Genomic DNA, 25,391 nt, shown 5'->3' with positions numbered 1-25,391 from the left:
TGTTCAGTCACTAAGTCTGACTCTTTGGAACCCCGTGGACTGCAGCACACCAGGCTTCCCTGTCCTTCACTGTCTCCTGGCGCTTGCTCAATCTCATGTTCATTGCCTCGGTGATGTTATCCAACCATCTCATTCTCTATCTCCCCCTTCTCCTCCTGCCCTCAATCTTTTCCAGCATCAAGGTCTTTTCTAGTGAGTCAGCTCTTTGCATCAGATGGTCAAAGTATTGGAGCTTCACCTTCAGCATCAGTATCTCAAGTCTTAGGCACACATTGATTTTCTTTTTACTCTCCTTAAACTAGTTTGAAGATATATTTTTTGTCTGCAACCAAAGAATTCTGTTACATATAATGTTATTCACAGCAAACACACACTGCCCAGAAACAATTTCTGAAAATATCTCTACATCCGCTCCCCCTGATCGTCTCTTCCAACCAGAGGTCTCTCATTTCCATCTCTCTTGGAAACAAGCAGAAGTAACCCATGTGCCCCAGAACCACTTACTGGAAATAGTTCTTACAGGCTTTCAGGATACAAACAGGGTTTCGACCAGGATGGGCAGGCCTTGGGTTCAAGCAGCTCTCCACCCTCGGCTCATAAACAATGACACAGATTCTTAAAATGTCTTAAGTATCTTGATCTGCTCATCCTCTTCCCAGAGGGAGATAGAAGCCTCCTATCCCACAAGCAGAACTCAGCCCAAACCCTACCTGGCCTCTGCATCCTTCCAGGGGACAATGATGCTGACCATCTCAGATTACTTTCAAGACCTTTGCTACTAGTCTAAGGAGATGGTGATAAAGTAGTTTTTATTTTTAGCAAACAACTGGCTGTTAGCCAGAATCCCACAAAGAGTCTTCAAAGTCAGGGAGAGAGGTGCACCTACTCACAGGTTTGAGTTTAAAGAGAAACTGGTCTCTCCAAAGGCTACAGAGGGTCTGGTTGAATTAATGCCAACATGCAACCCACTTTCTGTATATATTCACCGTGGCACACTATTATATGGAGACTTTACAACTAGTTTGTTAAATATGGAAGCAATATATTGAGCGTGTGCTCAGTTGTATCTGACTCTTTGTGACCTATGGACTATAGATTGCCAGGTTCCTCTGTCGGTGGAATTTTTGAGGCAAGAATACTGGAGTGGTTGCCATTTCTTTCTCCAGGGGATCTTCCTGACCCAGGGACTGAATCCCTATCTCTTGAGTCTCCTGCATTGGCAGGCAGATTTCTGACCGCTGTGCCACTTGGGAAGCAACCAGTTTAGGGTTCCAATTTTTCTGTGCCTAGGGCAGAGTTGAGTCAAATCATGTGCAAATAACCTGTGTAAATCCAACTATACACCACATAGAAAAAACAAAGAGGGAGAGATAAACAACTTAGATCATTAATATTTGAATGTGGTTATCCAATGAACACTTCCAACACACTTTCCCTCTTACTGTGTGGGCCAGAAGCCAGTGTCATACCTTTCCATCCGTCCTTGCAGCAAGATCAGGTTTTGTGAACCAGTTTGGGCCAGGGGACTTACAGAGACGTTTTCTAGGGAAAGCTAGGAGACAGGCAAGCAAGGAGAGCTCTTTGGGCCCTCCCCCTTTCTTTTGCCTTGCATGTGGGAGTAGATGAAGATGTGATGTCTGGGGCTGCAGCAGCCATCTTGTAACTGTGAGGTAATAACCATAAGGTATCTGAGGATGGTGAAAGCAAGGAGGAAAGTTCACGGATTCCTGGATGATATCACTGAGCTGCTACCCCAAACTTGGAATCATGTCACTGAAGACTTGTTGTTAGGGGAGATACTGATATGCTTTTAAAGTGGAAGCCACTGTTAGGCAGGTGTATGGTGACTTAGAACAAGTCCTAAAGGAGACATCATTCCTGTCCACAGAAGCAAGGAGTAGCTTTTGGGAGGCATATATCTTGCAGTACTTCCTATTCATGAAAGTGGTGCTAGTGGTGGTAACATTTACTACACTAAAGCTACTTGTGTCATCTCATGTGCCATGGAAGAAGCACAATCTATCCCAATGCACGATCTATCCCAATGCTGGAAGAAAACCCAGCAGTAGGGACTTAACATACAAAGTGTGTCCATCTCCAAAGTGGCATCTTCCTAAGGAATTCCAAGGGTAATTTTCATTCTGCCCATTTTCTATCTGACCCACTACCTTCAGCCTAGCCCCTACAAAAGGGCAAATGCAGCATCACACTTTCAAAATGTCTAGGCCTTGACAAAATCTATAATGGGAGATGAATAAATAATATAAATATAGTTTTTCAAATGTGAAACTACTTAGGTGAATGTACTCAGTTGCTCAGTCCTGTCCAACTCTTTGGGTTCCCATGGATTGTAGCCCACCAGGCTCTTAAATCCATGGGATTTTTCAAGCAAGAATACTGGAATGGGTTGCCATTTCCTCCTCCAGGGGATCTTCCCGACCTACGGATTGAACCCACATCTCTTGCACTGGCAGATGGATTCTTTATCACAGAGCCACCAGGGAAGCCCACTTAGGAAAATGCAGAGTCTTCAATGTGAGGACTAAGCTGGACCTGGAGAGGAACTGACAGGCATCCACAATGAGGACAAATCAGGCCATCAGGCCATCACAGAAAGACCAAGAAGACACTCTGCAGCCAGTCTGGGCTCCAAAGGCAGTCCCAGGAGCAGCTCCCATTTACTGAGAGATCGTTGCCTTCATCCCATTTAATCCCTGCTGCCCTGGGCCCTAAGCCACCCATGTAAGAGAGAAACTACTATGAACTAAATTGGCATGCATGTGTGCATGTTCAGTTGTGTCTGACTCTTTTCAATCCCATGGACTATAGCCTGCCAGGGCTCCTTTGTCCATGGAATCTTCCAGGCAAGAATCCTGGAGTGGCTTGCTGTTTCCTCCTCCAGGGGATCTTCCCAACCCAGGGACTGAACCTGGGTCTCCTACGTCTCCTGCATTGGCAGCAAGGTTCTTTACCACTAGCACCATGTGAGAAGCCCTGGGTGCCCCCTAAATTCATATGTGGAACCCCAACCTTCAACAGAAGAGTATTAGGAGGTGGGGTCTTTGGGCCATGATGAGGTTTAGCTGAGGTCAGGAAGGGCTGGGAAGAAAGGCCAGCGACAGCGTCGCTACCAGCCGCTAATGTTACGTGTGGGGCCCCTGCTGCCCTGTGGACACCAGGCTCAGCTCTCTTCCCAGATCCTCACAACAGCCCGTAGAGAAAAAGGAACAGGCCTGAGCTCTCTCTCCATCTTGGGAGGACACAGCCAGAGGGCAGCCGTCTACAAGTCAGAGACAGAACAGAACCCAGCCAAGCAGGCACCCTGATCTTGGACCTCCAAACCTGTGAGAAATAAGTATGTGATGCTTCGGCTCCCCAGGCAGTGCTGTTCTGTTCTGGGAGCCCAAGGCAACTAAGACAGAAGCTGGGGCCCAGAGCACCTGAGTGCTTCAGTCACTCGCATGAGGTCACACACCTTTACCTGGGACTCCAAGCCAGGCAGGCCTGCTGTCCCCAAAGCTGGGCAAGTGACTGGTCACCCCCAAGCCTCAATTTCCTCACACATAAGAATAAATGTGGAAATCGTGCTATTTGATGAGTGACCGGTATATGGGTAGGTCCTCACTTCAGGTGGAGAAATGTCAATCACCTCAAAAAATGAGGTGAGACAAGGAAATGCTGGGCTTCCCAGGTGGAGCTAGCGGGAAAGAACTCACCTGCCAATGTAGGAGGCATAAGAGATGCGGGTTTGATCACTGGGTCAGGAAGATCCCCTGGAGGAGACCACTCCAGTATTCCTGCCTGGAGAATTCCATGGACAAAGGAGCCTGCCAGGCTACAGTCCGTGGGGTCACAAAGAGTCAAACACAACTAGAGCAACTTAGCACACACACAAGAAATGCCACTAAGTCCGACATAGAGTTCAGAAAAAAAGGTATAATTTTACCATAAAAGCCTTATTATTCATTTTTTAAAATAGGCCAGTCCATAGTCGTGTTTGTGTCCTAAGCTGGAGGGCTTACCAAAAGCTAGTCCCGACCATCAGGTGTTTCCTTCTAACTCCGCATTGATAAACACAGATTACCATCAGCAAGAGGCAACTTTCTAGTATAACAGGATCCGTAATAAGAAGGCCAGATTCCTGGTTTGCCTCGTGCTCGGTCAACAGAGACCAGCTTTGCACTTCACATGGCATCCAGGCAAGGGAGGACCACCTGACCCCGGGTCCCACAGTGCTCAGCAGGTGGGATACCTGTCTACGCAGCTCCCACCCCCAGAAGGAGGCAGCAGTGCATCCCACCGCCCCACATGCCAGGCAGAGGAGCAGGAGGACCTGCACGGACCGGCCAGCTCCAGAGCGGTCCGAGTTTTGGCCGGGCAAGTAACAGCATGGCTACCAGCCACTAATGTTACATATGGGGCGCCTGCTGCCCTGTGGACACTGTGCTCAGCTCTCCACCGCTCCCCGCCCCCCGCACCTTGGAGGGGACAGATCCTCCTAGCAGCCCGGGAGGCAGGCGCCAACATGAACCCAGAGGAGGAAATGGGGACCTAGAGTCTAATAACCTGCCCAAGGTCACAGAGCTAACAAGCAGCAGAGGTGGGATTTAACTTGTGTCCGACCCCAGAGCTAGCCTTAGCTACCACCTGAGATGTTTTAGGATATTTAAAAAAAAAGAGGATGGGGAGGGGGGCTGCTGGAACAAAGCAAATTTAGGAAAAGCTGTGCAGTCTACTTGATCTCCTTGATGGGAATTCATGATGCTCGCCCCACACGAGGGGCTTCCCAGGTGGCACTAGTAGTAAAGAACCTGCCTGCCAACACAGGAGATATAAGAGACACAGGTTCAATTCCTTGGTCAGGAAGATCCCCCTGGAGGAGGGCATGGCAACCCACTCCAGTATTCTTGCCTGGAGAATCCCATGGACAGAGGAGCCTGGCAGGCTACAGTCCATAGGGTTGCAAAGAGCTGGACACAACTGAAGAGACTTAGCATGTATGCATGCACGCCCCACATGAGAGATGCCAGAAAGTGTTCAAAGGAGCAATCTGTTTAACTAAGAGTTTGTTCAAACTCGGAGGAGCCCCTCCAACATCCTGGAAGAGAAAGATTATCTGTGCATCACTGGATGTCCACAGAAAACAAAGGAGGCAGATAAAACTCAGGGTTTTTCCTTTTTTACTAGTTACCTTTCCCCAGGAAGAGGGTTATTGATGTTCTAAAGCAGGAGTCAGTAAACTTCTATAACGGGCCAGATAAAAAATATTCTAGGCTTTGGAGACTGTGCCGTCTCTGTAGCAACCACTCAACTCCGTGGATGGAGTATGAAAACAGCCACAGACAAGATGCAAACAAAATGAATCCCAATTAAGCTTTATAGATATTGGAGCCTGAATTTCATCTCATTTCCACAGCATGGAATATTCTTCTTTTACCACTCTTTTTTAAAAAATGAGCAAGTCATTTTTGCTCACAGGCTGCACAAAAATTAGCAGGTCTCCCACTTTATTTACTGCAGCTTTGCGCTGCCTTGAGAAATAGAAACTGCAGCTTCTGTGCTCCCGGCACCCCCTTGCCCCTGGCAAGTTACCTGCTGGAGGGAAACAAGGTAAGGGAGAGAGTAATGAATAGTGAAAGTGGCTCAGTCATGTCTGACTCTCTGCGACCCCATGGACTGTAGTCTGCCATGCTCCTCTGTCCATGGGATTATCCAGGCAAGAATACTGGTGTGGGTTGCCATGCCCTCCTGCAAGGGATCTTCCCAACCCAGGGATCGAACCCAGATCTCCAGTACTGGTAAGGCAGATGGTAAGGCAGATTCCTTACCCATCTGAGCCACCAGGGAACCCACAAGAGTTTTGCCCTATTTCCTCCGGAGCAAAATTGGGGAAAGGAAACAAAGAGAGACCAGTTTTAAGTGTGTGTTCAATCATTTTTTAGTGTCATTGGGCAGAAGGTGCTGTAAAAATATTTTGGCTCCCGGGAGACTTTAAAGATCTGACCTCTTTTCATCTCCAGGGTGTTTCAAATCCAGGCAGAGCTGGGATCCCAGAACAGGGCTCACATTTTGATTGCAATCTGTCTTCCTTTCAACTGGAAAATGATCCTTCAGTCTTGCCCTAACTCATCGCCACGGGCAGATAGGTTTGAAGCAAAAGTTCCCAAGTCAATTTCCAAGTTTGAGGAAAGGTACCCTAAACCAGGGCTTCCCTGGTTGGTTCAGTGGTAAATAATCCGTCTCCCAATGCAGGAGACACAGGTTCGATCCCTGGGTCAGGAAGATCTCCTGGAGGAGGAAGTGGCAACCCACTCCAGTATTCTTGCCTGGGAAATCCCAAGGACAGAGGAGCCCGGCTGGCTATAGTCCAGAGGGTCACAAAAGAGTCAGACACGACTTAGCGACTAAACCAACGACATCAAGCCTAAACCAGTGGTTCTCAATCCGGGGCCATTCCCCGCAGGGCGCCTCCGAAAGATGTTTGGAAACATGCTAGTTGTCACAACTTCTGGCAGCTTGCGTGTAGGGCTCAGCGATGTTTCTCAATATTCTACTACAGCACACCGGACGCCCTCCCCACAACAGAGAAGAGTAAGCTGAAAATGTCAGCAGTGCCGAGGCTGGAAACTCAGCTCTAAAGCTACCTGAAAAGGCCGCTTCCAAGTTCCTAGGATGTTTGAGGCACATGAGACCCAGAGATTTCTGGATCCCCTTTCCCCATCCCCCCACCAGTATATTAAGACAATTAAGAGTTCAGGGGTAAGTAGGTATAAGGCAAGTAGCTTCATTTATTGTTTCCTCCTAAAGGAAATGACCAACCAGTGCCTCCACCCTATAAACATTTACTAGCCCTGGAAGGTTCTGAGGCCCCTACTGCCATTTTTAAGGGCTTCTCCCTCATCAAATGTTAGGTCAAGTCAGTGAGAAAAAGGAACCTGAGAAGGGGAAGATGCAGGGGGGAGGGCGGGGGTTGGGGGGGCAGCGCATTTCACAAAGTTCAGGACCAAGAAGAGCGTTGAAAGACCTGATATTACCCACCCTCCCACCCCCTTTCTTGCTTATAAACAGAGGACTGCTTTACACAGGGCATCTCTTGAAGGCAGGCAGAGAGAGTTTTAGAGGTCTCAGGACACTGCCACGTGGGGCTTTCATTTGCTGGCTGAGGCCCCGTCGGGTTAATGGTTCTGTGGATTGATGAGTTGTTGGTCTTCGGGGTGTGATATCCTGAGCACACTCTAAGACAGCTCCCTGGGTCCACACCACCAAGAGCCACCTCAGGTCTAAGCTTCCAGCAAGGACTCTTCTGTATCCAGTGGGAGAGGTTTCTGGTTCACTGGGGCTTGGAGAAATGTAATCACAGAGAAGAATGCAGAGGGTGGTGGTGGTTTAGTCACTAAATTGTGCCTGACTCTTTGCAAAACCATGGGCTGTAGTCCGCCAAGCTCCTCTGTCCATGGAATTCTCCAGATGAGAATATTGGAGTGGGTTGCCGGTATCCCCTTCTCCTGGGGATTTTCCTGATCCATGGATCAAACCCATGTCTCCTGTATTGCAGGCAGATTCTTTACCGTCTGATCCACCAAGGAAGCCCTGAATGCAGAGGAAAGCATAACTAATATCTAGGTACCCACAATTAAAAACCTGCTGTTCAGTAGCTAAGCTGTCTCCAACTCTTTGCAACCCCATGGACTGCAGCACACCAGGCTTCCCTGTCTTTCCCCGAAACTCCACTTTCTCCCTGAGTTTGCTCAAACTCATGTCCACTGAGTCTGTGATGCCATCCAACCATCTCATCCTCTGTTCCCCCCTTCTCCTCCTGCCTTCAAACAACCAAGAATTAGCAGGAGTCAATATCACGGTTGCTTCCTTTTCTTCCCTGTAAACTTGTTTTAGAAAAACTTTAGATTTATAGAAAAGTTGCAAAGACAGTATAAAGTTCTCGTGCATACTCAATCAGCTTCCCTCAAGATTCACATCTTCCATAACCGTGGGACACTTGTCAAACCTAAGAATTTAACATGGATGGATTACTATTAACTAGACTCCTAATTTTTTTCAGATTGCATCAGTTTTTCCATTATTGTCCTTGTTCTGTTCCAAGATCCAATCCAGAATACCACACTGCACTTCCCAATGGTTTCTTGTTATTAAAACACATTTTTTTAATTGCTTCTAAAAATTATTTTTTTACTTATTTCTGGCCACACTGGGTCTTTGTGGCTGGGCAGTCTTTCTCTAGTAGTGGAGAGCAGGGGCTACTCTCTAGCTGAGGTGTATGGACTTCCCACAGTGTCAGCTTCTCCTGTTGCAGAGCACAGGCGCTACAGTGTGAAGGCAGAGTTGTGGCTTGTGGGCCCAGCAGTTCTGGCATGCAGGCCCTAGAGTACTGGCTCAGTAGTTGTGGGGCACGGGCTTAGTTGCCCCACAGCATGTAGAATCTTCCCAGACCAGGGATCAAACCTGTGTCCCCTGCATTGGCAGGTGGCTTAACCACTGGACACCAGGGAAATCCAATATTACTTTTCTTTTTTTGGCAGGGGGAGTCCAGTCTTATTATTAACATAAAGGAAACAACCAAAACAGTTGAAGTTTATTTAAAATTTCTCCCCAATCCCACCCCTTTCCTGTCTCCCTAAAGGTGGCTGGTGTGAGTTCTGTGGCGGTGTTTCCATAATGTTACCATATATGCATTTGCCCAACAACTATAGACAGTATTATCTGGTGATCTTGTGTGTGTCCATTGTGACACCATGAGGAATGCTTACACCCTAAACATCCTCCTATACAACTGGCCTTCTCTCTCGACACTCTGTTTTGAGTCTAAGTTGATACATAAAAAAAGAAGTTCTTGCACTTCCCTTCTGTTTCATTACAAATGTATAAATAAATTTATCACAAATTTATTTCTCCAATCTGCCACTCATGGACATTTAGACTGATGGTGATTTGATGCTATTACAATCAGTATGCAATATTTATTTCCATACATGTGGTGAAAACTACCTCCTCCTTTCCATACAGTGTCGTGAGGTATTGCTATTAAAATATCGGTCCCTAGCTGCCTCTGGAATTTTCCCATCAGTGGGGTGTGGGGTGCACATAGGAACACCAGTACATAGGCACTCAGGGCCCTTGACCCTGTCAATAATTCTTAGTGCACAGAGACGGAACAGAGGGGAGTTTCCACAGCAGGGTGGAGAATGAAGGGGAAGGTGTGAGTTGCTTATCGTTATCTTCCTCTTCAGAGCACAGAACCACAAAGTCAAGGCCAAGGGCTGAGAGGCTGTTCTGGTGGTCTCATCACCACTGCCCTTGTGCTCCATCTCCGCCCTTCACACACCTCCACTGGGCCCCCGGAGGGAAGCGTGAATGGGTTTACATTCATCAAGAGCTGGATTCAAAGGCCAACCGCGCCACTTACGAGCTCTGTAAAGTTGGGGCCCTTTAGCCTCTTCCTCCTTAAAATGGGAATGATACGACTTGCTGTGCAGAACCAGAGAGAGTGGAACCTGATAAGGGAGGCTGTTATAAATCCATTAGCACTACAGAAAGATCTCAACCCTCCCACGTTATCACCATGATTTATTTCAGCGATACATTTAGATAATGAAGGAGTCTCTGAAATTTAGATTCTAGATTCAGCTTTGCAAGACCCTGTCTGGAGGCCCTGCCTGGACAAGGAGGTGCCTCTGAAGGAAAAGTCGGACTTCATGACAAGGCCGTCACCTGCACAGCCCGGACAAATACCAGCCAGGAGGGCAAGAACCTCTTGAGCCAAGGCGAGAGTCAGGCTCCTTGATTCTCTGGCTAGTGAACCCAAGGGCAGCTGAAGCGTGCTTTTGCTGAAAGACAGGTCCTAAAGAGGCGAGTCATTTTACAAGAGAAGGGAGAGAAGTGGTTATTCTTGTCCAACCACGTGAATACTTCAGTGATCAGGACGCTTCCAGAAACACTGTTCTCCAAAACGGGGTGCAAGGATTTAGGGTAGGCAAGAGGGATCCAGTGGGACACGGGGCGGGAAATAGCATAATCTCAACTAAGTTTCAAGAACTGAGGGACATCAGGGAAGATGTGGATTCAAAAAATCTCTGCATAACTGGTAGATGAGATTGAAAAATACAAACCTTGTTTCAGTAAGGCGGCCAACATTTTACCTGCTCCGGTCCCATAATTTCATCTGGTGAGAGCACCTTCGCTTACAACAGTGTGCTCATCGTGAGTGCCATTTCCCAGTTCTCTCTTTCCAAGCTTGGGGTGGGACTGTCATCTCCTGCCACTTTGGGTCAGGTCTGGCCATGTGACAGGCTCTGACCAGTGAAATGTGGGCAGAAGCACCCATGTTGCTTCCATCTGGAATGATGAAAAGCCCATGGACAAGCCATGCTGTCTTTCCCTTTGGTACTGTAACTGGTGACATTCAAGAGGGTGGCAGCTCTATCAGCCTGGAGTCCTGAGCATCCTCCCTCCCGGCTGATGTGCAGAGCACCCTGCCAACCCACAACACACCCATAACAAGAGAAGCAACAAGGCTCTGTGGTTTTAAGCAACCAAAATTCGTGGGGTTCTTTGTGAACTCTTGATGCCGACTAGACAAAGGATCAAAATAATCAAAATTTAGGACCAGACCTTTAGCTCGCTGCCTCCAAACTGCTGAACTGCGAGTTTTGAAAGACCAAACTCCATCACGTTGAAAATTTTAGTTGGTAGCAAAAATTACATTTGTCTTGCTAATGAATTAAACTTGCAATCTTTGTACTAATTACTAATGATGCATTAGTTAAAATGTGTATTAATGAACATCAGAATTTTGTATTTCTTTATCTTCAGTGCCTCCTACTTAGATTTCTCTTTTAATCTTTGTTTTATAAAGTACAAACCACCCTTAAACAGGAGTAACTATATGATCTATTTCTACTTTGGGTGTGTACTCAAAGATCTGTTAGTAGGGATTCAGTATTAAAAAACACTCAGGGGGACTTCCCTGGTGGTCCAGTGACTAAGACTCTGTACTTGCAATGCAGGGGGCCCGGGTTTGATCCCTGGTCAGGGAATTAGATCCCACATGCTGCACTAAGACCCAGCGCAGCCAAATAAATAAATATTAAAAAACACACACACACTCAGAAGACACTGCCTTAGAACAGCTCTACGCCTTTCAAGCATACAACTGCCGATGTCTGAACACTTTCTGTGCCATGAGAATTCTGCAGGGCAGGGCAAGAGCAGGCTAGGAAGAATGCCTGAGAAAACAGTCAAGAGAGTCCTTTATCGAAGGCCAGAACACAAGTCATCGAAACCACAGATAACCCGCCTGCCTTTGAGTGTGTGGTTAAACTACTGGGCAGACGAGCACAGGGACCATTCTAGGGGGACGGCCATGCTAAGTGCTTGGGTTCTTTTTTTTCCCCAAACTATGTGAAAGCAGGAGAGAGGCTGGCATTACAAGATGGTACAGGCCTAACTTCAATGTTTAAAAACATGCAAGTCCGCAATTTTGGAAACACTGCAAGTTTTTATTCACAGCCAAATTTAATTAAGCTAGACAACAGAAGATTGAAACTTGAAAGCTACTCTGGGGAGATAAAGAAGTGAAAGAATAACACGTGACCTCAAAGATGTGGGAAACCTTAATACTCGCTAAGTCAAGAGTTTTCAAATGGTGTGGAAAGAGCTGAAGAGAATTTATGGGAAAACTTGGGTGAGAAAGCCCACCCTGCATCTCAGGCCCTGGAGACCTCTGCCGTCCACTGATCTCCAGAGGCTTCCAAACACACTGAATCCACTTGGGGATTTGTTATCCCAACCCTAGGTGGGGGAATGGGGTGGGGGCAGCCTTGCACCTGCTCCCATAAAAAGTGGGGAAGTTGCACCGGTCTGTTAATGAATGCTTTCAGCTTGTCACTCCCTCGAAGGAAAAGACAATTTGTACTTTGACCGCTTTCCAGGAAGGGATGGGAAGAAATATGTCAGTAATGTGAGGTTTTGAAATAAAAAAGTTTTTATTTTGGGATAATTTTTGATTTACAGGAATGTTGTGAGGACAGTACAGACAGTTCCTGTGCAGCCCTCATTCAAGTTTCAGGTGCCCTAGGAGGAAAATTTTTAAATAGCCATCAATGCTAAAATCTAGAGCAAGTCAGCATTAGGCTCTGTGTGTGTGCTCAGTCAGTCGTGTCTGGCTCTTTGTGACCTCATGGACTGTAGCCCGCCAGGTTCCTCTGTCCATGGGATTTCATAGGCAAGAATACTGGAGTGAGTTGTCATTTCCTCCTCCAGGGGATCTTTCCAACCCAGGGATCAAACCAGGGTCTCCTGCATTGGCAGTTGAGTTCTTTACCATTGAGCCATCTGGGAAGCCGCAGCATTAGACTCTACCTATCCTCAGATAAGTTTGGTGTGCTCCAATTTCACTGATCTCTAAAGAAGAAAATGAATGTGTGAGGGGTATATAGGTGTACACAAAGATGTACATCTTTAGGGCCATTTTCCTCATATCTCTAAAACAACATGGGTGGCTTAATCTTGGTATTTCAAGATCAAGTACTTAAAAACTGAAATTTGGACTATTATACCAACATGAATGGTGAGCTGGCCACCTAAACAGAAACAAGGTTCACTATTTATTGTGCCCCTACTGTGTACCAGACTCTACCCACATGAGATTTGATTTTGTCTTTATGAGGGTCTGTGGAGGAGATGCCTATCCAGCTTTCTAAAATGAAGAAACAAACTCAGAGACATTAAGTAACTTGCTCAAGGTCACACAGCTGAAATGCAACCATAGTGGAAACAGACACAGGGGTTTAGGCTGCCGTCTAAAGAGAATCAGTGTGGATGCCGTGCCATTCTCTCGCCAAGTCACACCCTCTGCCGTCACCGGGAACTTCCGCTACACGGCAGTGAAGCCCCCCAACCCCCCACTCCATATATCACCCAGAATTAGCTGCAAAGTGTCAGGAAACTTGGCCAGGCAGCCCCAAGCATCAGTGAGGGCTGGAAGCCTTCACCGTGAAGCCCTTTATAGAAAGCCGCAGTTGGCAGCCCCTGCTCCTGCATGGGAACAAATTAACATTGGCATTCCAAACACAGGAAAGGAAGGAAATTGGAAACACAGTTTATACTTGGCCAGCTCTTTGAAATACTGTACCATGCTACCGACATCAATTAATGAAAAGCAGGGTTGTGCTGAGAGGCTCTGGTTTGCAAATGCATTAACACACGTTAAACATGTTTGTACAGGAACCAGATTATAAGCACCCTGGCTCCAAAACAATAAAGCAATTACCCTAAAACTGGTGCTCTCAGAGTTGTCATTAATTCAATCCACTCCACTCGGATCAGCTAAGGCTTTTCTCGGCTCCCAGCAATGCCTCCCGACACAAATGTTGAAAGGACAGCATCGCACATGCTACTCTGAGTTTCCCATAAGTAAGTGTCAAGCTTCATGCACTGCTAATATCCCCCCAAATCATAAACACTCCACTTTGGAGGGGGGGGGAACACACAGAGGCAGCCCTGGTATTCATCTACATTGCCATTTCATGTCGGGTTTGGGCAACTTTTTCCCACAGAAGGTTAACTGGGAAGTATCTGTTCCACATTAAGAAATATCGAGTCACATTTTTTGTCAAATAATATTTGTCAAATGCCATTTGCTGCAAAACCCAGAATTCAACTGCAGCTGAACACACAACTAATACCGAACGGTTCACATAATAGCTGTGGTTGTACATGGGATCATTTGCAGCGAAAGCACCCCCCTTCCTCTATAAACTGTTTCAGGAATTGGAAAGAAAAGCCTCTGAAGCTCTGGAATAAATAAAGTACTGTGCCTTGAGCTGCCCGGTACAAAGGACCCAGCAGGCTGGGAGAACAGACTCAAAACAACCAGGAAGGCAGTGGCCGCTCCGCTTCACAGTTCTGTAAGAATGTTTAAGAGAAAAGATTTTAGATGACGGGGGCAGGGGTGAATCGCGGCATGTCTGGCTTGCAGAGTCAGCCTTGGCTAGTTTCTTGAAAGACTCGCACCTTCACACTCTGCGCTTGCAGGTCCAGGCACCTGCGAGCACATCCTGAAGCCAGGCAGCAAACATCCCTGATGTGGCCGGTCCCACAACCAGGTGACATCGCCGCTCGCCTCCACGCTGATCTGGTATCCTTCACATCGTCGGAGCAATTTGGGTGTGCAAAGCTAAATGCATTCTCCTTTGCACCACAAATTAACAGTTTCTATGTAAATATTGGTATTTCCTCACCCCAGGAAGGCGAGAGGAGGCAAAATGACACCGGCGCATTTGATTGAAACTAATTAAAAGCAGAGGGTCAAGCAATTCAATATATTGATTTTACCAGTGGGACTTAAATCTTCTATAATAAGTGTACACAGCTGCAGTGTTCTCCCACCGCCATGTTTTAAAGGCTAATCCTCACATTCCTTCTGACAATAACATGACAGGTCCCACACATCCCTGCCTGTGCCCTAACCCCGGTGACACTGCCAGAGCAAATTAAAGCGAAGCACTCCAGCATCCCCCACCGCAAACCAGCCATGCCGACAGCCCCCAGCAAGGTCTGAAGAGGTGGTCACCAAAAAATGAACGGGGTCAGCCACCTGGTCCAAAGGGCTCTCCATTCAAAATCTCCAGCTGGTTAAAATGGATGGGCAGGCTGGGGAAGGGTGGAGATGGGGAGAGTGTTAGGACACTCTGATTCTCGCAATGGGCCAAATATGACCTTACCCAATGGAGGGGGGGATGATATTAAAGCGATAGGGGTGATCAATCAACTTAGATGAGGCTCTCCCTGGAATGAAGTCATCACTCTCTCTGAGTTCAGCGGACATGTGATATTCGCTCACATCGCAGGCACGCCGGTGGTCAAGGGATCGCGGACCAGCTGTGTTTATCTCGGCAGAGGCTTGACAGGCAGCGACGCGATGGAAGGCCCCGACCCAGAGCTCACAGGAGCTGCATCTCAGAAGCTGTTTCCTCTCTCTGTGCACGCAGAGAACCCCCATCCGCTTCTCCAGGTCTCCTCTCTCACCCCCTCCAAGGGCCACCCCGCAACCAAGTGACAACTCTGGAATCAACCACTCTGGAATCAAAACCACAAACAGCCACGCGAGCTGGCATCCAGGGCTTGGCCTTAACCTGCTCTGATTCCTGAAGGGAACTACAAAGACGATCCAAAAAGTTCAAATCTGGGTCACATATATCCTTGGGAGGAGGGTGGGGGAGAAGATTTTTGATTTATATAAGCAGGAAAATGAGGTTTAAAAGAAGTGATGTTGAAAGGGTTACTGAAAACACAGCTGTTGGTGCGCTCCTATAGCGAAGGCGCTGTGCAGAAAAGAGAGAAAGAAAGAGAGAAGGAGGGAAGGCTGGGTGACATCTATATTAACCTCTGGCTGCTCACCAGTGAGGGCCGGCGCTTGAGCGCTGGAATGCGGGACAGCCCTTTCCAAATTTTAACACAAGCCAGGTTACAGCTGCGAGTGCCTGCAGCCCGTGCTCCCTCGGCAAGCACTCCCTGAAGGAAATTTTTAAACTGTAACTGAATCTTTTTCTAATACTCTACAGTGGTAGGGCCTGTTCCGAAGGGGCAAAAGGAGAGATCTTAATGCCAAACACTTGTCAACAAAAAGGATCGCCAGATGGTATAAAATAAAAGTAAAACGGAACGGCCTTCTCCCTGTGCCTCAGCTACATTAACAAAAGCCACTTCTAGACCCTGAGCCCAATAAGGACAGGTTTCCAACTTCTTTTTTTTTTTTCAACCTTAACTTCGAAGATGAAACAAATTTGTTTCCTTCTGGACAAGGGACAGACGTGTACCACACACCTCCAGTGCCAGGGGTTTCTTTAGAAGATTCCAGAAAGAGCTGCTGAATTTCTCCAAAGAAAGAGGGTGGGGGTGGGGGGGGGGGCGGGCAGCTATAGGCGGATTCGGTTTGCAGAACTCACATTGCCTGGGGACAATTTAAGAGAGGGTAGCCTGTTTTGAATTCCAAAATTAAGTCTACACAGAGGAGTTGGGGGCTTGTTAATCCAAACCAGTTTACAAATCTCGCCATTGAACTTAAGAGGCCCAGGCTGGGAAGATGCGAGTCTCCGTCTGGCAGCTCAGCTAGCGTTACACGGGCTTTATTGTACAGGCTGGTCTTTGTCACAAGGTGCGGTCTGAGGTCCTCATTCTCAGCACCTGGTTTTGTCATAAATCCTCCTCTAGTTCCCTCTCTAGTTTAGATCCTGCTCCAGCCTGGCAAAAAGCTTGAATTCTGAGGAGAATGACTTGCAGGAACAAAAACCAGTCTGGCTGCAGACAGAGGGAAGAAGAAATGTACCAGGTCTGCAAAAGCCTTCAGAATTCAGGCTGAAGTCCCCCAAGCACTGCAGGACAGCAGGGGTATGCAGTGAGGGAGAAGAGGGTGGTGGGAGGAGGAGGGGGCTTTGGGGCAAGGATCGGGTGGTGGAGAAGGTCAGTCTGCCTTCAAGGTCTCTGTCGACAATCCCCAACGGACCCCCTGGATCCCCTGCATGATAACAAGAGGTAGCTGCATATGAACAAATGACATTTTCTTTTAGGTAAAGTGTGAGATTAAACACACTCCTTTAGAAAACTTCGTATGTTACAGGTCAATATGAACTTCAATCCAAGGAAAAACCGTGTGTTTTCTCTCAGCTTCCAAGCAGGTCTCCTACATGCCTCCCGCCAACCCCACTGCTACCCCAGCCCCTCCTGAGCAAAATCTCGGAACCCCCACAGAACAGAAGGGATCGGAGGTTTGTTCCCATGCTGCTACGGAGCAGAAATTAAAGGGCAACCATAGAAACATCTACAGGAAGCGTCTTGCCCAACTGCGGTCCAAGTCTTCACCCAACTAATTACCTCGAGTTTTAGGGGCCGAGAAAGAAAGAAAACAAGGTCAGGGCACTCTGTTAAAAGCCACTCTGCCATTTAATTTGGAGTGATGTTCCAGAAAGCAAGACCTGAGAAAGTCAGGACTGTCCCACAAAGCCCAAAGCCAGCCCGACTGATTAAGAGGCTCAGACAAGCCAGTCTTTGTCCTTTCAAGATGAAAGAAATGTGGCTAACGGGTTGAAAGGTGTGTGTACAGCCAGAGAAGGAAAACCACCCAGCTGTGGCCTTCCCAAACAAGTTCCAGCTTGCTCCCCACCGCCATGGGGGAGCAAACAGCCCTGCCCCAAGTTTCCCAGAGGTGCCCGGTTGGCAACCTGGTCCTTTTCTGGCATGGGGGGAGCCCGGGTCTGGCCAGGCTGCTGATCCATAAGTAGTAGGGTCCTTTCTAAAGCACTGGGTTTGCAGAGCCTTCCACAGAAGCCGGGGCTTACAAATACCTTTCGAATGACCTCAGCCAGGCTCTGAAGGCCACCATCGGGACCTGCTGCCTTCACCAAGAGTCGCTGGTACCCAACAGAACAGAAAAGATACCATAAATCCCCAGCCAGAGAAAGGACCCTGGCTAACTCCTGGCTTCAGGATGGCTACAGAGCTCTGCTTTAACTGATGTATTTATATGTACATATTTGGGATTTTTCTTTAGTTTCTGGTATAGGTCACAAATACACATTGAGAGGGGCAAAAAATCACACAGACAGAAGTGCAGACAATGAAAAAATCTGGCCTTAACTCCCAATCCCTAAGGCCCCAACCCAGTTCTGCCCTGCCGCACTCCGCCATTCGACACCCCCCCCACCCCGCCCCTGAAATCTAGTTCCAATCCAGGGTGTCTTTCCCAGTGGGGAAAGGATGATGTACCGCACGTATGTAACCTCACTGATCTGCACCTTGCTTTTTTCCACCTCATACATCTTGGAGAGTGTTCTAAATCAGGACATATGGGGTTGCCTCATTCTAACAAGCTGCCTAGTATAATTTAAACTTTCTTGAAGTCATTTTGGCATCTAAACCTCCCATCCCTTGCTCTCGTTGAAACTCGCTTCACTATTTGATTTGGGGCTATTATTAAGGACAGACAATGGCGTCCCGGGAACTCCAGGGACCTTATCTGGTGCGAGAAGCGCTAAGGTTGATCCGCGCTTCCCGCCGCCCTCCATCCATGCCCCGGGTGCCCCGCGAGGGGCTTTAGGACCATTATTTCCCTGTTGACACAGCGCCGGTGGGCGTGAGTTTGCTGTCTTGACTTCGTACGTATTTTCGCAGCAAGTTACACATGTAGAATGAAAGCGGCTCAGGAAACAGCGCTATCGGGGCGTGTTATCTCAGAAACTAAATATTTGATCATCAGCCCTACACCGCGCAGTCGGGGGTTAGTTTGAGCAAGCCTGGTGACTGTGCGTGCACATATGGAAGGGGGAGCACCGCGCCCCCCTCCCCACCCCCGCAGCGCCAGCCTCGGATCCCCGGGGCCGTCGGGGCTCTGGTCAGAAGCCGGGTCCCCTAGCGTACCCCGGCGGCGTCTGCTGGGAGATCCCTCGCCACCCATTAGCCGAAAGCCATGGTTTGCGCGCCACACGTGATAAACGCTGAAAATGGATTCTGCCGGTCCGGGACCTATCATTAAATATTTAAAATAGAAAGGTCGCAATGGCCATGTTTCTTCCCCCAGCTCCAGCTAGGAGAGCTGAGAGCGAGGGGGGAGCCCAGCGGTCAGGAAGGGGCCCCCGAGGAGCCCGGGGCGCGCTGCAAGCTATGGCGGGCGCACCGGGAGGAGACAGGTAGGGCTAGCCAAGGCCGGGATGGGAGGTAACGCCCGCGATGCCAGGGCCGGGCAGAGCAGAGAGGGGCTCAGAAAGGGCGGGAAGGCAGCTTCGCGGAGCAGGGCCCTTTAAATCCAGGTAGCGCGGGCCGAGCCGGCCGGGCACGGCTCACATGACCGAGCCCCGCGCTTTGAACTGAGCCGCGGCCCGCCCGGCGCCTCCAGCCCCAGAGGTGCGGCCACCGATTTAACCCAGAGAGGGCTTCAGACCGGTCCTTACTCCCCCCAAACTCCCACAGGCCAGATGAGCACGGCTAGCCCTACCTGCGGCGCGCGCGGCTAGGGGTTCACTAAGGCAGGGGGGTGGGAGACCCTTGGCCAAGCGCTGCAGTTTCGCTAACGACCAAGAGTGGAGAGATGGGCGGGCTGGATTAAGAAGCGGCCCCCTCCCTGTCCCAAAGCGACTCCTGACCCAGACGCGCACCCCCTCCCTCCCGCCTCCACTCACCGAGGTTGACGAAGCTCATGACCATGTCGGCGTCGGTGAGGAAGTGGCTATCTTGCAGGCTGGCCAGAGGGGGGCCCTGGGTACTGAAGACGGCCTTGTAGGGGTAGGAGAAGCCCTGGCCGTCGGGCCCGCCGCCCTCCTCCACCGCCATGGCATTGTACAGGTCCAGCATGAACATGGGCGCCGAGTTGTGCTTGCCCTGGAGGTGGGGGCGCGGGCGATGGGGCAAGCCCAAGATGGAGAGGATCTCGCGCTGCATCTCTCTGCGCTCCTGACTGCGGAGGCGCCGGTGGATAAAGCTCGAGTGCACCTCGTTGTCCAGGCTGAAGTCGGCCAGGGCGGAGCGCAGAAGGAACAGCGGCGCCCAGAGCGCCACGAAGCTGTGCGGCGCCGCGGCGCGCAGCGAGCGCATGTGCATCGCGCCGGCTCTACGCGCGACCCGGGCTCCGGGCACCCGGCACCGGGGCCCCGCGCCGCCCCAGGTGGCAGAGGGGGGCAGGCGGCCGTCCACGCCGCTCGGTCACTTGCTGCAGATGGGTCCCGCTGCGCCCGCGCCGGACATGGCCCCTCCCCGACCCGCTGCGCTCTGCCTGGACCCCCGCCCCCGGCTCGGCGCTGGCCCCGGGGCCCCTCGCCCCGCACTCGCCCGGGCGCAACGCGGGGCTGGAAAGCCGGCTCAAGCGAGCAAGAGAGCGAGCGAGGAGGCGGGCGCGGGTGGGAGGAGCAGCCAGCAAACCCAGGAGCCGGGAGAGCGAGTGCCGGGGAGGCGGCGAGGCGGCTGGCGAGCGGGCGCTCCTTCCTCTGCCTCCTCTCGCGCTCTTGCTCTTGAGCGGCAGGGACCCACCCTCTTCCGAACTCCGGCGCTCAGAGCAGGGGCCTCAGGTCGCTCGCCCAGCCCCGCGCGCCCTTGATCGCACGAGAGGCCGCCTCAGGAGCCTTAGAGTGGTACGCGCTGGGGCCTGGGAGGAGGAGGAGGGGGAGGAGGACGGACTTCCAAGGGCCCCTCCCGCGCCCGCGGCCTCCCACCTGCCCTCGGCCCCGCCCTCCCCCCAGCGGCGCCCAATGGGTTCATTCATTCCTTCTAGTGCGCTCTACAAATATTTACTGAGTGCGCGCTGGGTGCCCAGCGCCCGGCCGGACGCCGCGGGGATGCGGAGAGAGGAATCCGAGCTGGCCCTGCCTTCTCCGGTCTCGCGGTCCGGGCAGGGTAGGAGGCCTGAGCGGGACCCGTGGGATTCGCGCTGCGGTGGAACAAGCTAGAGGAGAGCGGAGGAAGCTCCGGGATGAGGAAGACTTCCTGGAGGAGGTGGCACCTGAGCCCTTCTCCCCTCTTGCCCCTTCCATTTACTCCAGACACGCTGATCCTTCCCTGAACTTGTTGGCAGTCTGCCTTTGTACTCGCCAGTCTTTCTGCCTGAACCCTCTTCCTTACTTGTCTCTGTCCCCACCCCAGCCATCTGGCCAGCCCTCCACCTCCAGGTGCCCCTCAGGTGCCACTTCCTCCCAGACCAGCGCAGATAAGGTTCCTTCCCCTCCTGATCCCCACACACCTGTTTTCTTTAACTCCTCCTCCCTCCCCTGTCTGGAATGACGGTTTGAGTTATTTGTCCTGTTTTTATTGTCCTGTCTCCCCACCAACCAGGGAGCTCCCCCGGGGCCCAGGCCCGTGCTCTCTCAGATGCCCTTGAACCCAGGGCCTGGAAGCCACTGTTGCCACACAGTCATGATTGTTGAGTGATTGAAATTTTGTGGGCTAGAGAATTCCTCCCCACTTCTAAGACTAGCTGGCCTGGCCCGCTGGCCTTGCATGCAGTTCACCTCTGAGCCATAAACCTTGTCACACACTCCTGGCCTTCTTCCTTCCTTCCCCTCATTCATTCATCCCACAGATGACACTCAGTGGCCCACTTGGGGCCCAGCTCACACTGAGCGTGGCACAATGGCACCCCACACGACTCAGAACTGTGGTGGGACCTTGAGTGAACTACTGCTCTTTGGAGCCTCAGTTTCTTCACCTGTAAAACCAGGAGCAAAATCACTCTTGACCCAGAATGGCAGCACCATGGGTCAAGTTCAATCTCACCTCCATCCTTTCCTGCCCCAAGGAGTGTGTCAGTCACTGAGCTGTGTCGGAATCTTTGTGACCCCATGGACTGTAGCCCACCAGGCTTCTCTGTCCATAGGATTCTCCAGGCAAGAATACTGGAGTGGGTAGCCATTCCCTTCTCCAGAGGATCTTCCCAATCCAGGGATCGAACCTGGGTCTCCCGCATTGCAGTCAGGTTCTTTACCATCTGAGCAACCAAGGCAAACCCACAAATCAGTGGTTCTCAGATGATGGGCTAGGTGAAGGGTGACCATAGGGAGTCTGGGATGAAAGGTAAAGGGCTGAGTCTGGGAACAATGGTTTCCTTTGAGGGGAGGGGTCTGGCTAAGCCTCACTTTGGAGAGGCAGAAAGCTACAGGGCTGATCAAAAGGAACCTGATCTTCTGAGTTTTCTGAAGGAGAGGTGGTTCTGCCATGCAGCCCTCTTTGGGGGCTTTTGGACAAGATGGCAGCGTGAGGGGCCACATCGGTGGAGGTAGGCAAGGCAGAGGCCAAGTAAGGAGAAGAGAAACACAAGATTGCAGTTTCTAGCCATTCAAGTGGCATCCTGGCCTTGTTACACAGGCCCCAGGCTGCGAGATGGAATAGGTCCCGGGCCCCCTGGCCAGGGCTGTGCCTCTGCCCGCCTGTCAGTAAGGTGCTATGAAAACCCCCTCCACCTGCATTTGTCCATCAACTTGTTTTTTCCAACAAAGGTTTGTTGAGTACTTCCTGAGGGTCAGGCAGGGTGGGCTTCATTGGCATGTCACCTGGTAGGAAGGGTCTCACACATGGCTTAAAGCTCTCCTGTTGCCATATTGCAGCTCTTCATGATCTATGAACAAAGGGGCCCTGATTTCATTTTGCACTGGGCCCTGTGAGTTATGAGGCCCATCCCGGTGCCAGCACAGTACTGGGCTGGAGGGGACAGGAGAGAGCAAGCTCACACGGTGGCCTCCACCACGAAGCTGGCTTCCAGGTCAGGGGAGACAAAGCAGGAACATTGCATGTGGTTTGGGGGTGGGAGGGGAAGCAGTGCTGGCCATGGATTCTCTCAGGCAGGACACAGCACACTCCCACATGGCATGTGGGAGGGTCCTGGGGGGGTGCCCCAGATGGGCACCGTGGAGGGTGAGGAACAACACAGGGACCAGCTGATATAGTTGAAGTAGCACTGGCTGGTCCAGTGTCTACTTGGAGCATATGAGGTCCAGCTCACAGTGGCCTGTGATAAGTGGCATGAATGAACACGCAGGGAGAGGTGGAGGGAGGTGGGAAGGGGATCTGCCGGGTGAGATGCCTTTGACCTGAGTCCTGAAAAGATGAGAAAGAGATGGCTTTCCCAGGGAGAAGGAGCAGGAAGCGCAGCACAGGCCCTGCAGAGAGAAGAGCGGTCACCAGGCTCTGTCCCCCCAGGGCTGCCTGTCCCCCTTGCTTAACCTGGGGCTGGCCTTCCAGGGACAAAGCCACTGCAGCGGCCGTGCCACCTCCAGCGCCAGCTGAGATAAAAGAAGTTGTTTTCTTCCAAAAGCTGAAATACTACTCCTTTGCAGCAGCTCTCTCTGCTTTTAAATCTACTGACAATTCTTTCAGGGGGGTGGGGGATTTTAACAAGCAAGTGAGGCTAAGGGTGGGGACCCCAGGTATTTGTGCCAAAAGTCTAAATCTGAAAACAACTGATTGGTCAGCATCTGCCTGGTCCCCCAGGGGAAGGCCCTGAGGCCCTAAAGCAAGGCAAATAGATGGGGGAAAAGTGGAAGCAGTGACAGATTTTACTTTCTTGGACTCCAAAATCTCTGCAGACGGTGACTGCAGCCATGAAATTAAAAGACGCTTGCCCCTTGAAAGCTATGACAAACCTAGACCACATATTAAAAAGCAGAGACATCACTGTGTTGACAAAAGTCCATCTAGTCAAAGCTATGGTTTTTCCATAGTCATGTACATATGTGAGAGTTCGACCATGAAAAAGACTGAGCACCGAAGAATTGGAACTTTTGAACTGCGGTGCTGGAGAAAACTCTTAGAGTCTTTTGGACTGCAAGGAGATCAAACAAGTCAATCCTAAAGTAAATCAACCCTGAATGTTCATTGGAAGAACTGATGCTGAAGCTGAAGCTCCGCTTCTTTGGCCACCTGATGCGAAGGGCCGACTTAATGGAAAAGACCGTGATGCTGGGAAAGACTGAAGGCAGGAGGAGAAGAAGGAGGCAGAGATGGTTAGATAGCATCACCCATTCAATGGACATCAACCTGAGCAAACTCCAGGAGATAGTGAAGGACAGGGAATCCTGGTGTGCTGCAGTCCATGGGGTTGCAAAGAATCAGACACGACTTAGCTTCTGAACAACAACAGCGACAATCCCACTGAGCCTGGCACACAGCTAGAGCTCAGTAAGTACCTGTTGAATGAATAGCAGTAGGCATCGCCATTACCTAAAGGGCATGGTGGACCGAGGGCTGAGTGTGCAGGTACCAGAATAAGACATCTCGCAGAGCCCTCACCCTACCCTTGCTCTGGATGCCATCTTTTCTCATCCAAGACAGAGACAATATGCTTTCCATACCTGAGACCCAGAAAAGACCAGATTTCCTCTGAATCCACCCCCCCCACCCCGCTCCCTGCCCAAATATCTCCTATTTAGCCATCTAGTTCCAGTGATCCATGCTGAGAAGTGACTCTTTATCTCTCCTGCTTCCTCCCTTAAAGGAGTCCTTAAGACTGTACCAGGCCCCCAGTGAATGCCTGCTGGATTGCTCAATGAATGAATGAATGCACGCCACAAAAACAAGAATATCTGACTAGGAGCACATGAGATGCCAATTTGAAAGCCGAGGCCACCAGCAAAGGCTTCAGGATTGTTTGGAGAAAGTCTTAGGTAGAAGAACTGGCAGTCTGGTTTCACACCTCCACCCTGCTACTTGCAGCCCCATACCAGGGATTTGCCATCTCTGTGCCTTAGTACCCCCATCTGTATAAGGGGGAAGGACTAAGACTGCCTGTGTTCTAGGGTTGCTGAGAGGATTCGGAAGTTAATTCAATTCATGTAGCTGACTTCATAAGGTGGCTGGGGCACAGAGAAAGCATTTGATAGATGTTAGTTACCATCTGGATGAAAAGGAAACTATGTTAACAGGAAAGCCTCCTAAGCTTAAAAATAACAACACAACTTTTCAGGAGGGTCTGCTTTTTGGCCAAGCACTGAAACCAAATGTATCCTGACTAGGAGCGGATCCAGAGCAGGGTTGAGGACCAGCAGTGAGAACAGGGCAGAAGGGGAGAGCGGAGCAGAGATGAAAGGGTAATCCAGAGATGAAAGGGTAATCCGTGCATTCCGATCTTCTCATTGTCCCCCAGCTGCTTCCCCCATGCCATCTAGGGCCCAGGAACTTCCCTGGGGCCTATCTCATTTCCCCAGCAGACAACCCCCAGCCACCCACCCCCAGCTGAGGTTCCCCCAAGCCGGGGCACCCAGCGCAGGACTCCTGGGCCCGTAACCTGATCTCCCCGGTCTGCTCCACATGGGATGAAAGATGGCCTGGAAATCTGAGGGGTGTTATTGTGTCTGGCCGGCCTCGGCTGAGTGTCCACACACTCACTCGCCAGCCCCCCGGCTCTGGGTAAGAAGTTTTCATTTCATACATCATCAGTCACATCTTGCAGAAGCAATTTTGACCAAGTCAGCATATGTCTCGAAAGCAATAAAGAGAAGAAAAGAATCCCGCAGACACACACATTCAGTGGGAGGTCGGGACCTCATCCTCAAGGGCAGGACTCTGCTACCATCTGCCCTGGAGGAAGCACAGCAGGTCTGGGGGCTCCCTGGGGCCCCAGAACAGCCAAGGAAACCTAGGGCCGCCCCTTCTGTCCACCCACCTGGCCAAGGCCTCGTGACCTGGGCCTCAGAGCCCAGTAGGGAATAGGGGGCCAAAGCCTCCTCATGCATGGGCTTTAAAATCCTTGTGTGCAAAGAGATCTACATTAGAGAGGAAATGATTTTAGCACACCTGTAATTCGATGTTGCTTTCCATACACAGCTCTCATTGCGCTGGAGATATAGACACATGCCTGCTCACGCTGGGACTTTCTCTGCACAATTTTTTAAACAGAGAAGTAA

The 25,391-nt window shown here is 50.4% G+C and overlaps 1 protein-coding gene and 1 non-coding gene across 2 annotated transcripts in view; one reads left to right on the top strand and one right to left on the bottom strand.

Annotated features, from left to right (window-relative positions):
- The window catches only part of BMP7 (bone morphogenetic protein 7), an 83,933-nt gene extending 63,774 nt beyond the window's left edge, over positions 1–20,159 (bottom strand). Inside the window, exon 1 of the mRNA XM_020905216.2 lies at positions 19,188–20,159. Coding sequence (XP_020760875.1) covers positions 19,188–19,605 — 418 coding nt within the window. The 5' untranslated portion in view covers positions 19,606–20,159. The remainder of the gene's footprint in view (positions 1–19,187) is intronic.
- TRNAA-UGC (transfer RNA alanine (anticodon UGC)) lies at positions 10,979–11,051 on the top strand. The gene has a single exon. It is a non-coding gene; the product is annotated as a tRNA-Ala (tRNA).
- Positions 20,160–25,391: the final 5,232 nt, after the last annotated feature.

Source organism: Odocoileus virginianus, chromosome 9 (assembly GCF_023699985.2).
Source record: "Odocoileus virginianus isolate 20LAN1187 ecotype Illinois chromosome 9, Ovbor_1.2, whole genome shotgun sequence".
Taxonomy (NCBI): Eukaryota; Metazoa; Chordata; class Mammalia; order Artiodactyla; family Cervidae; genus Odocoileus; species Odocoileus virginianus.
The sequence above is the reverse complement of the archived record's forward strand: the minus strand, read 5'-3'. Positions and strand labels throughout refer to the sequence as shown.